This window comes from Myotis brandtii, unplaced genomic scaffold (genome assembly GCF_000412655.1).
Source record: "Myotis brandtii unplaced genomic scaffold, ASM41265v1 scaffold973, whole genome shotgun sequence".
Taxonomy (NCBI): Eukaryota; Metazoa; Chordata; class Mammalia; order Chiroptera; family Vespertilionidae; genus Myotis; species Myotis brandtii.
The window spans coordinates 271880-285231 of NW_005372038.1; the positions used below are offsets into that span (position 1 = coordinate 271880).

General features: G+C 36.9%; 1 protein-coding gene across 1 annotated transcript in view; it reads left to right on the forward strand.

Annotated features, from left to right (window-relative positions):
- The window catches only part of ALG13 (ALG13, UDP-N-acetylglucosaminyltransferase subunit), an 87659-nt gene that overhangs the window by 29101 nt on the left and 45206 nt on the right, over window positions 1-13352 (forward strand). Inside the window, 11 exon segments of the mRNA XM_005886343.2 lie at window positions 1406-1487; window positions 1681-1843; window positions 3624-3699; window positions 4698-4806; window positions 6737-6801; window positions 7130-7230; window positions 9657-9784; window positions 10495-10741; window positions 11412-11525; window positions 11712-11868; window positions 12200-12320. Of these exon segments, the coding sequence (XP_005886405.2) occupies window positions 1406-1487; window positions 1681-1843; window positions 3624-3699; window positions 4698-4806; window positions 6737-6801; window positions 7130-7230; window positions 9657-9784; window positions 10495-10741; window positions 11412-11525; window positions 11712-11868; window positions 12200-12320 (1363 nt within the window).

The following is a 13352-nucleotide window of genomic DNA, read 5'->3' on the forward strand; positions in this document are numbered from 1 at the left end:
AATGCTTGTAATTGTTGGTCTTCAAACTTTTTCAGTTGACCTGGACATTCTTTGCCTTTCACATTGAAATCATCACTTTTAAAGCGTTTAAACCAGCGTTCACAAGTATCTTGAGATGGAGCATGTTCACTATAAGCTTCCCAAAGTATACGATAACTTTCAGCAGCACTTTTCTTCAAAATAATGAATTAAAACTTCCCGCAAATGCTCTTTTTTGGGGCATGAAATTCAATATTTTTAAGCGTAAGAATATCTATAATGTTAACACCTTCAGAAAATTTGACATATGAAGTTTTGAAGCTTGCTGTCAATACAACAAAATAGCATACATATCAAATCGCATATATATCAACATGTGTGTAACTCCATCTATTGAAAAAAATCCGCATTATTAACTGGTACAGCTGGTAATCTGGGTAGTAAGCGTGCATGGCCTTTGAATTGTTTGAAAAATCTACCAATCAAAGGAATCAGCTAAGAAGAAATAACGCAGTCTGTAGCCATCTTATACCTAATTCATTAAGGAAGTCTCTTTAGCAGTATTGCTCCTATATAGTATATTTATATATTGTTCTTCAGTATAGTGGATAACATTTTGAATAAATTGAAGTCTCTTCTCCTGTAGTCTTGTGTTTATATTCACTTGTTCAATTTATAAAAGTTCCTATCTTTTCAAATTGTAAATTAGTATTTGTTTGATATATTAATCAGAATGTGATTGAGGCTCACAGTGTATCCTTAATAGTGATTTCAATCTTGGCATTTTTAGAGAGAGGAAGGAAGACACACACACACACACACACACACACACACACATTGATTTGCTCCACTTATTTATGCATTCACTGGTTGCCTCTTGCATATGCCCTGACCGGGGATTGAACTGGCTAACCTTGGCCAGTCCGCACTGGTTTTTATAGCCTATAGTACTTACTGCCCCTAGGGACTTCTTTCCCCAGCTCTGGGACCCCTTGCTGTTCCAGGTGGCCTCCACAGAGACAATCTTCTTCCTGACTAAAAAAAACGGCACACCTGGGTTCTGGAACAGCCTGTTCTGTGCCTCCGTGTGCTACCAGTCTCAGTGTGTTTTCTTGAGTTCCAAAGGATCTCTTGCTTCCATGCCTTCTTCTCTAGTTGGCCTTCCATTCAGCCAGCTTTCCAGTGGTTCTGGATGATGGTGGTTCTGTATTTTAGTTGTAATTTTGATGTGATTGTGGGAGGCAGCCAGTACAGGTGTTTACCTACACCACCATCTTCCTTTTCCTCTAAAAGTCATTTTTTAAAACAAAAAAACCATTCATTTAGTTTATAAGTTTTCTGATTCATTACTTAATTTCAAGTATCTCATGGTTGTAGGATGTTGTAACATTCACTTATTGGTTTTGTATGTTTTCTTCTTCTTTAGATTCTACTCTGCTATTCAAGTAATGGCCATTATGATTCAGTGTACTCAAAACAATTTCAGTCAAGTGCAGCTGTTTGTCAAGGTATGTGAAAGCTTTATAAATGTTTGGGTGTGATTTGTTGCCAGTCTTTAAATTGAGTAACCTTCCATAAATAACTTTTTAAAAACCTTGTTGGTAACTATTGAATTTGTATACTGGGTTATGGCTGTTTTCACATTGTTACTTTAAAAAGCATTGTTTTGATAATTGGAATTTTGGCCATTTTTTTCTTTAGCTGTATTGTATGAAATTCTCTATAAAGATGTGTTTGTTGTGGATGAAGAAGCATTGAAGTCTGCAGTTGAATTGTTTCGAAGTGGTTCTAAGAAGAACAGAAACAATGCTGTCACTAGCAGTGAGGATGTCCATGTTGCCTACAAGAGTTTAACTCCAGATAGGTAATAAAGGGAAAGGGAATATCAACTGCAAGATCATCTTCTCTCTGTCATCATTTGGAAGTGGAAGAGACCTGGAAAGCTTTTATGACTGACTTAGACCACACACACACACACACACACACACTCTCTCTCTCTCTCTCTCTCTCTCTCTCTCTCGTATCTATGTGTAGGAATATAAATTTTTTAATGTGAGAAGATAATTTTTGCCAAAAATATGTGTTGTATTGTTAGATGCTCAGGCTTTGGAGGTTCGGTCAAAGTCAGAATCAGATTGTTGTTTTTTATTGTTGGAAAAGACTTTAGAGCTGTCTAATCCTGTGACTCTTAAACTTCAGTTATATATGAATTACTTAGGGTGCTTGTTAGAAAGGCAGATTCTCTGTCCTACCCTCACAAAATTTCAGGTCAGAGTAAAGCCAGGAATCTGCTTTTTTAACAAATACACTGAAGTATTCTGATATATATAGGCCATGGACCACACTTTGAGAAAAATAAAAACTAATTGTAAACTAGCACCATAATTTTTTAGATGGTAATTCAGGTTCAGAGTGGTTACTTGGCACACACAACCAGTTAGTAGCAAAGATTCTACCTCAAGCTAAGGGAAGTTTTAAGAGCTGAGTGTCTTAAAACTTGTCTTTAAGACAGGTGTCACCTTGTTTTTTTGCCTTATAGTTCTATTTCTTTGATATTTAATGCTCTGAATTTTATTTTATTTTTTGGTGATATTTGAGAATGCAAAGGGCAGCAACTATATACCAAGGTAAAAGTTGCTTCAATCTTTACTGTTTATTTTTTAAAGGACTTAGGCTTAAGGAAACTATAGTATTAGGAAGGCAGGGTGTATTTATTATCTATTGCTATGTAATAATATTACCATAAATTTGGCAGCTTAAAGCAACACACGTATCTCACAATGTATATGGGTTAGGATTCTGGGCATAGCTTAGCTGGGTCTTTTACTTAGGATCTCAAAAGACTGCAGTTATGGTGTTGGCAGGGATTGAGTTCTTTTTTGGAGCTTTGACTAAGGAAAGGTCCACCTCCCCACTCACATGGTTCTTGGTAGTATTCAGTTCCTTGTAGCCATAGGACTGAAAACTTCAGTTGTTTTCTGTCCATCAGCCAAAGGTAATACTCAGCTCCTTGCCACATGGGGTTGGTGAACATGGCTGCTTGTTTCCTTAAGCAAGAGAGAGAAACTAGCAAGACAAGCACTACATTCTTACACAATGTAACCATATACTCTTTATTGGTTAGAAGCAAACTTAGGACACGTGAACAGTGGGAGGATGGGGATTGTAGGGACCATCTTTTTTTAAAAATATATATATTTTATTGATTTTTTACAGAGAGGAGGGGAGAGGGATAGACATTGATGAAAGAGAAACATCGATCAGCTGCTTCCTGCACACTCCCTACTGGGGATGTGCCCACAACCAAGGTACATGCCCTTGACCAGAATCGAACCTGGGACCCTTCAGTCCGCAGGCTGACGCTCTATCCACTGAGCCAAACCAGTTAGGGCTGTAGGGACCATTTTAAGAATGTGTCCCCACAGGAGTTGTGAAATATAGGAGGTAATCTGCTAAGCATATTTTAGCACATATTTATACAAAGGAAGCATAAATGTAAATGTTGAGTGAAAAAATATTTGCCTCATTTTTAGAACTGAGCTACTTTAGTACCACTAGGTGGTAGAATAGTCAGTCGTTAGGTTTAAGATTTTCTTAGCTGCTATATTTATATAAAGCTCTTTGTTCTAAATCTTCTCAATTAGGACTGAAGAATTGGGTGCTTGCTGCAATGTTGAAAATATACCAGAGGGGTACAATAAAGGAACAGAAGAAACAAAGGTTTGAGATTTTTCTAGAGCAAAGACTTTATAATCTTGGTTTGCAGCATTATAACTTAAACTATTTGAAATCACATGATCCGTTCTAGTAATATGAGGATGGGGAGGAGTTGATATTTCCCTCTGTGGAAGTCTCAATTTGAAAATGTAAAATGTGTGTTTAATGTTCTCTGAAATTTTATTATGGAATTGTACATTTTTTTTCAAAGCAAACTGAACACTTGAGAAATGTCAGAAGCTGTTGTTTTCAAGATAAAGTAGTATTATAGACTCAATGGATAGTTTGTAATCAATTTTATAACACTGAGGTTTCTTTTTGTCATTAAAGAATATAATGCTTATCCCTATCTACTCAAAGAAAATAGGTAATAATCCTGGTTCGAGAAACAGGGGACATTTTATTTGTATAGGTTTAAAATTAAGCAAACGTTACATTTGAGGCTAGCTAAATAGGACAAATACTGTTACAACAATCTCTCTGTATGCCCCAAGTGCTGGTAATTTGGGAACAGTATTGAATATGGTGAAATTCTAGGAAAGCAGAAGGAAAAGGTAATTTCTTTGGAAATTATCACAGATTTTAACCAAAATGAAATAAACTTTTCAGATTTTTCCAGTTGATTTTAGGGTACAGAAGCACCTGCACCTGTGTGCATACCAAGGGAAAACTTGTTAAGTAGCTCTGACTGAGTCTTTAATCCTGGTCAGTGTTGCATTGATTTATATATGATGTATCCTGAATTGTTGGCTGCTTGAGACAATATTTCCCTTCTGCCATCCAAAACCTTTTAGATTATTTGCATATTGCTTCTTTAGTCTTCTGATTTTTAAATACACAGTAAAATTTATTGTGGAATTTATTTCTTGTTTTAATAAAGAAGGAAAGGAAGTCATATGTACATAACTTTAAAAAAAAAGGGAAGAAAAGAACCTTAATTCTTCTTCATAGAAGACTTAAGCTAAAGATGGGAGTTTGTAGCATAATTATTTTTGTTTTAGTCTCCAGAAAATCCATCCAAGGTGCACTTCCCCTATAAGGTGCTCAAAGCTCTGGATCCAGAAATCTATCGTAATGTAGAATTTGATGTTTGGTTGGACAGCAGAAAAGGTAATGAAATATCAACAGGATACTTTTGAATCCTGACTGATCTAGGAAATTAATTTTGTAAATTGTTTTTAATAAGAGACATTTTCAATGTACTGTTATGAAAAACAGGCATGTACTTACTTTTTGCCTTACTCAAAACATGATTTAAATCCAAAGGAGGAACAAATGGTTTTAGAAGTGGGATCTTTTAGAGTCTGATGTTTATCTGGTATTTCAGCTTTGCAAAGAGTAGCCTTTAGATAACTAAGAGTACCAGAAACTTGTAGTAACTAGAAATAAACATATCTTACATTTAAAGGGTTAAAACTCCCCTTATTAATAAATGAGGTTGGGTGTTGGCAAACTATGGCCTGTAGACAAAATCTGACTTGCCATCTGTTTTTGTATGGTCTGTGAATTAAGAATGGTCTTTAAATTTTTGAATGACGGAAAAAAATGAAAACAGTATATTATGTGAAATTCAAATTTCAGTGTCCATAAGTAAAGTTTTTTGACAGAGTTGTGTAGTTTGCCAACCCTCAAAACAGGTAATTGTTTACCTCCCCCCACTTTCTTAGATAATTAAGTTGGTCAAAGTAGGCCTTAAAGTTCTGCCTTAGAGGTAGCCTTTAATGTCTCATATTCCTTGAACCAAGTGAACCAGGGTATAGTTAGCAATATAGAATGAGATTATCACCTAATGCAACACAATAAGTTGTTAAAAATAATAGGTTACTTTGAAGAAACTTTGTATTTCTTTTTTTGATTGAGATGTGTTACTTTCAAATTTTATCTTATTGGTGTTTGACGAACTCTAAAATTGCAACTCTAATTTCCACTTAAAGTGGAACCTTGGTTCTTGAACTTATTTCATTCCGGAAGGCTGTTTGAGAAGTGATTTATTCAAAAACTGAATTATTTTTCCCATTAGAAATAATGAACTAGTAATGAATCCATTCCAGATCCCCAAATGATTCCCTGTTTTAACCTTTCTTATATACAGTACATGTCTAATGCACTGTTTAATCTAGAAATACTTCTTTTCTTACATTTATCAAACCACCCCCTACTAGCCTTAAACTAATCCCTTTTAGCACTGGGTCCAGGGGTGTCTTTCAGGTCAGCATGCAGTGCCTTTGCTTGTTCATATATCACTGCCTCTGAAATGATTGTCACTGGCTAACTGCTTTCTGTTAATCCAAATCAACAGCAGTTTTTCCATCTCTTCAGTTGCCTGTGGTCATTGTTTCTTTCACAACCTCAGCAACATTAACTCTCTTGATGGCCTCTTTATATTTTAAAATTGTGCTAATCCATTGATGCCAACAACAAAAGCATTCTCTCCTTTGTAGCCTGAGAGACACTTTTTGTCATGCTGAGGTATCAGCTTGAAAGGGTTGTCAGTTCCAAAACTGGTTTGGTTCCACAAGTTAGACATTTTTTCTGTGAACAACTTGGTCAAGAACCAAATTGTTCCACCTGGCAGGTTTGAGAAATGTATATTTGTGTTTTGTAGCACAAAACTGTATTTGCAAGTCTCCTTAAACTAACTACAGAAATAACCTATCAAAAGTGATAGAATGACCCTTTAGGACAGCAACCTGTGGGTTGCGACCCCTTTGGGGGTCGAACCACCCTTTCACAGGGGTCGCCTAAGACCATCGGAAAACACAAATATAATTACATATTGTTTTTCTGATTAATCACTATGCTTTAATTATGTTCAATTTGTAACAATGAAATTGGGGGTCACCACAACATGAGGAACTGTATTAAAGGGTTGTGGCATTAGGAAGGTTGAGAACCACTGCTTTAGGACTACCCCTCACCCCAATTTTAGCTTATAGTGGTAACATTGTAAAGACACCTTGGTAAAAGTGCATTAGAAAATTAAATGATGTAAAATAGGAAAGGAAACAGTTTAATTGAGTTTGATCCTTTCTTTTAACAGAACTTCAAAAAGCTGATTACATGGAGTATGCTGGGAAACATTACTATTTGGGAGACAAATGTCAGGTTAGTTTCTTCTTTGAAGAATCAATAATTTACTTTTTTAAGATTGTGGTTTTAGTCATTAATATGAGTTCAACAAAACTAATTTGCAAAATTCTAGAAAATTTTTTAAATGTTTGTGTTAAATTTTAATTACAAACTTGTGATTAAAGGTAAGATTCTTTCAGCATGTGCTATCTCCATTGAACTAGACTGGCAGTGCTGATTATCAGCTGCTTTAATAAGTAGATACTGAACTCCATTTGGGGAAAAGTGGTATTTTTGTTTGGCAGAAGCCAGATCTGCCAGTAGACTTGAGAGTAAATGTATTCTGTCTCTTCCCCTCTTTCAGGTTCGCTTGGAATCAGATGGAAGATATTATAATGCTCATATTCAGGAAGTTGGAAATGAGAACAATTCAGTAACAGTCTTCATTGAAGAATTGGCAGAAAAGTAAGACTATAATAACGTGTTGAATTACTGAAATCTTTGGCTACTGATGCCTTTTTTTGTAATATTAAATTGAGAATTACCAGGATATTAGTAAGAAAACCAAAGTCATATCTGGAGCTAGTCTAAGATGACTTATCTTGAATTGTAAAAGTGTATGCTAAAGTATGAAACCTCAATACAGTCATGTGCTGCATAATGACATTTCAGTCTATGACAGTGATTTCTTAAGATTATAATGAAGTTGAATTTTCCATAAGAAATGGAAGGACATACTAGTATATAGTTCAGGAGGAATTATTTTTTTCCTCTGATGGAAGCAATGTCAGTGCAGCCTGGCAGTAGATTCCCTCTCACAGCACCTCCGTTGTGAGTGCATGGGTCACATCCCCATCAGTCAGCCACTGAGCTGTTTCAGCACAGAGCAGCCTGTGCCCCCAGCACTACATACTCAGAGGGCACTGCAGTCAGTCCTCCCAGATGTAGCCCATGGTCTTCAGAGTTCATTGCTTTAAATTTTTTGTTGAGGACATAAGATTCTGTACAAGGACACAATTCCACAGGAGCTACTTTAACAGGTATTAAGTGCCACTGATACGTCAATAAAAGCTTTCTTTGATAGTATGAAGCCAGCCTGTCTCTATACTTTGGGAATATGTTCAGGTTGTCATATGTAAAACTTAGAAAAGTTTTATTTCTTCCATCAGTGCAGTGCCAGAGAGAGCCCCTGTACCAGATAGTGTGAATGGAACCAGTAACAAATTTCCAAAGTCAAACTATTTGAGTCCCCCGTTCTATACCCTCTCCATGTTAAACGCCCTCTTTTTTTTTTTTTATGAATACCACAAATTTCTTTAATCTGACCATTGCTCCAACATGCAATAGCCCAAACCACATTGCTGCGATAATCCCTATGTTCCTTTATCTTTCCATCTTGGTTTCTTCTTCCTACTAATCCTCAGTTCACCTTTCATTCCCTCCTGCAGTTACTATTGTGGTGATCCACACCTTACCCAGCCAGTTTCTCTAAGATATTTCCAATTAATCCATCCCACATAATGATTCATGTTAATGTTCATCCAGGTCACAGAGTTCATGGAGCAGCATTGGTAGCTTTGATGTTCTATTTCTGACCCTGTAGGAAGAATTCAGGGAGAGGGCTTGAGAGACAATGTTTATAAAGTCTACAGTGATATACAGTAATGTCCTAGGCCAGTGGTCGGCAAACTGCGGCTCGCGAGCCACATGTGGCTCTTTGGCCCCTTGAGTGTGGCTCTTCCACAAAATACCACATGCGGTGCACAGAAGTCGGTATTTTGTGAAAGAGCCACACTCAAGGGGCCAAAGAGCCACATGTGGCTCATGAGCCGCAGTTTGCCGACCACTGTCCTAGGCCTTCACATTCACTCACCACTCACTCACTCACTCACCCAGAGCAGCTTCCAGTCCTTCAAGCTTCATTCATCATAAGTGCCCTATACAGATGTATCATTTTTAACTTTTGCACCATATTATTAACCTATTTTTCCTATGTTTAGATATACAAATACCATCGTGTTATAATTGCCTACAGCATTCAGTATAGTAACATGCTGCATAGACTTATAGCCTAGGTGTATAGTAGGCTAGACCATATAGGTTTATGTTAAGTGCACTCTATGATGTCCATACAATGATGGAATTGCCTAACGATGCATTTCTCAGCATGTATGTCCTTTGTTAAGCAACACATGACTGTATACCTATGTATAAAAGTTTATAAATCCTAGTCACTAGCCAACTATAAATATTAAGTACAACAGAATGCTATTAAAAACTGTTCATACTAATGGGAAAGCTGGTTTTCCAATATCACAGCAACTCAGTTAGCTAGTCCAGTCATTCTCAAACTTTTAACATGCTCCAGAATTGTCTGGAGAGTATAACACAGATTGATGAGCTCCATCCCCAAAGTTTTTGATTTAGTAAGTCTGTGGTGGGGCCCAAAAATTTGAACTTCTAACAAGTTTCTGGATGATATTGATGCTATTGGTCTACTTTGAGAACCATTAAACTAGTCTATACTGCCGTAATTATAAAAAAAAATCTCAGCAGCTTAAAACAATAAGGTCACTTCTTGCTCATTTTGCATCTTTATAGTGGGACAGCAAAGGGGACCCTGGCCAAGAAGGCTCTATTACAGGCAGAGAAAAAATTATACCATGACAAACCATGTGCTGGCTCTTAAAGCACCAGTTACATAATGTAGCTGAGTCTGAAGTCAGTGGGGTAGGAAAATATAATCCTCCTCTAAGGAGAGGCAACAAATATTTCTAAACTAGTTTACCACAGTCATTCCTCTGGAAGGTGAAGCAGAAAGGGTGGTTATGTGTATCAAATGAGAATTAAGTCTGCTGCAATGGCTTCATGTTGGTATCTTTAACTTTAAGGCATATTGTTCCACTGGCTAACTTAAAACCAGTTACTCAAATGACACCTGTTCCTGCTTGGAGTGCTATGCCTAGTCGGAAAGGAAGAGGTTACCAAAAAATTTCCGGGGGCTATTTCCCAGAAATGGGTTTGTATACTGAAGGTTTTTATTATTTTCTCCATCTCTCCCCCTACATTGTAATTTTTTCAAGGTATAAATAAGTCTTATTCTAGGGTAGAGTTTCTCAACTTTGTCACTACTGATATTTTGGGATGGATAATACTTTATGGTGAGCTGTCCTGTGTACTGTAGGATGCTTAGTAGCATCCTTGGACTCTATCCACTACATGCCATAGCACTCTTCCCCCAGTTTAACAACCCAAAATGTCTCCAGACTTTGCCACATGTTCCCCAAGTGGGAAGAGGGGCAAGATTGTCCCTGGTGGAGAAATACTATTCCAAAGTACTTTGTGTAAACTTAAGTTAGAGTAGATTTTAGATTCTAAAATTTGAAGGGAAAAGATTTTTCAGAGAATTAGGAAAACACTTCACGGAAGCAGCTGGAGATATTAATAGGCATTAACTCTATGTTTTGATGATCAAAGCTGCCTATCCTAAAGATAGTGCTGAGGTGTCCATTGATACAGAAATACCTATTGGTTTTGCCCTTCCAAATGGAATATCTAGTACATCCTTAAAAAATACAAAAATTCCCTCTCTGTATTTTTTGTTTGCTTGTTTGTTTGTTCCTAAGAAAACATTTGAAAGTTTTAGTTATTTGTGGGTGTGGTGGGGAGACACTGAATATTTTGCTTTGGTTATGAAGCTTATTTGCTACTTCTTTGTTTGCCTGAAAGTTATGTCGGAGATGGACATGAAGCAACACAAGAAGATGTTCAGAAAAGTTAGAGGGAAAGAGATGTATATGTCTATGGCCTACAGCAGGGGAGAACCCCTGCCCCCACCCAGGCTTCAGAATAGTATGCATTATGGGCATGACCCTCCAATGCACTACGCACAGACAGCTGGCAATTTTATGCCCAATGAACATTTTTATCCTCAACATTCATCTCAGAGACAAGGTCGGGGATATGGGATGCCCAGGTAAGGTTTAACCAACTTTCAAGATAATGTACATCTCTGTTTAGATATTGGAAATAATTCCTGGACATAATTACAGTAGAATTTAGAAATATCTAAAGAGTTTAGATTTCTTACAATTTCTGCCTACAGAGAGCATAGAAGATGAAACTTGCATATACTTAAATTCCTGTAAATGAATCCATTGGAAAATTCATATTCTCACAGTTTAGGGAAATATGGAATAGTTGAAGAGATGCTAGAACAGCCGTGGGCAAACTATGGCCCACGGGCCGGATCCAGCCCGTTTGAAATGAATAAAACTAAAAAAAAAAAAAAGACCGTACCCTTTTATGTAATGATGTTTACTTTGAATTTATATTAGTTCACACAAACACTCCATCCATGCTTTTGTTCCGGCCCCCCGGTCCAGTTTAAGAACCCATTGTGGCCCTTGAGTCAAAAAGTTTGCCCACCCCTGTGCTAGAAGATAGAATGCTATCAAGATATGAATGTCATGTATATGGCCCTATATCCATTAATAATGATTAGGCCTAATGCCAGTAGTAAGGGGAGCAAAGCTCTTTTTTGTGGATGTTTTTATAAAGATGTGTTAATTCTATTTAACTACAAAGACTGACCACTCAGACACTAGTGAATAAAGAATTCTGTTTTCCTTTCCACTTATTCTTAGGGATTCATCTCGCTTTATAAACAGGCCTAACATGGTGGACCCTAAAGTTGGTTTTTACCCTGGCCCAGGGAAAAAGTGCTGCCAGAGCTATGATAACTTCTCCTACAGAGCTCGGTAAGTAAATTTTAAGTGTCAAAAGTCAGAGAAAATGGGTAAGTCTGTCTTCATTGCTGAGCAACAAATGTATGGAGTAAATTGTTTTTGTCAACATTGAGATGTTTGAACTGTTATTTAGCAATTAGAAACAAGTTACTACCATATTTTATCATTTTTCCCCTTTCATTCTCTGAACCACTTAAGTTCCTTTAGACGTAGTCACCGCCAGATGCATTGTGTGAATAAGGAGTGCCAATATAGCTTTGCCCCAGAAAATGGACAGATGCCCAGGGGTTTGGAAGAAACCATTACTTTTTATGAAATTGAAGAAGGGAATGAGACTGCTTATCCAACTTTACCTGTAAGTAATTTAAAAATTTACTCAAAAAGCTATTTACTTTTCTCTTTTTTTAAGTAAAGACATGTAGATAAATTTTAGTTTTTTGTATAAATATAGCAAATACAGCCCTTCTTGGAAAACAAGACTTCATTTTAGCACTTTTAAGGAGAACTTTTGTTTTTGTCTTAGAGAAGCAGGTAGAGGTGGACAAATAATCTTGCCTATATAGGATGGGCTAATATTTTCTGTTTTCTTGATCATTATTGCCTCACACTTAATTCTAAAGCACATTAGAATTAAGAGGGAGAACTGCATGTATGTGTGTGTGTGTGTGTGTGTCTTTTTGGTACAGAATCATGGAAGGCCCTCTACAATGATTCCTCCTACTCCAACATACTGTGTTGCAAGGCGCGGACATAGCTCAGGCAAACACACTTTGAGTTCAGAGGAGGGCAATGGCCAGTGTGATAATGGTGAGTCAATTACAGTTAAATGTGTTTTTTATTAAAGATGATTCTTGTGGAATTAGAATATCAAGGCTATGAAGTAGACCTGTTTGGGGATCTCACTCTGTTCTGGTAGCTTGTTTTGAAAAAAGTATTAGTTTTTGTCTCAGAGTTTGCTAGGTTTTTAAAGATATCTTGGTATTTCTCAGAAGGATAGGCTTTTATTTCTGTAGGCTCTCTACATTGTTATAACTTATTTTCAGCTCTTTGCATAGGTTTATACAGTAAAACCTCAATATAATGGACTAATTCAGTTGAGGAGGTGTCTGTTAAAGCCGAAAGTCTGTTATATAATTAAGTAGATTTTCCGAATGCATATGTTAAAAAATTAACAAATTAGTGTACCTGTTTTTACTTATATAGACACATTTGCGTAATTAAAATTAAGTATGTATGAAAAGTTTAATTTCACAGAAAAGTTTTCTATATGTATTACTGTAATTTTAAATTTATATTGAATAGGTCTAGTAAATGCGTGCATTCACCAGTCACTGCAAGTAAACAAATGCACATTGGCACATCTGCTGTACACTTTAAAATTGCTGCAGAAAGTCTTGCCACGTGACAATGAAACCAATTACTGCACATGATATGGTGTGATTATGTGCTAATCATTCACTGAACATTGTTTATGAGTGGTGACTCTTGGATTCAAATATATAGACTACTAGAGGCCTGGTGCATAAAATTCATGCACTGGGCGGGGGGGCTCCCTCAGCCCAGCCTGCACCCTCTCCAATCTGGGACCCCTCAGGGGATTGGGCCTAAACCGGCAGTTGGACATCCCTCTCATAATCCAGGACTGCTGGCTCCCAAGCACTCGCCTGTCTGCCTGCCTGATTGCCCCTAACCACTTCTGCCTGCCAACCTGATCATTCCCTAACCCAGTGATGGCGAACCTATGACATGCGTGTCAGAGGTGACACTCGAACTCATTTTTTTGATTTTTCTTTGTTAAATGGCATTTAAATATATAAAATAAATATCAAAAATATAAAT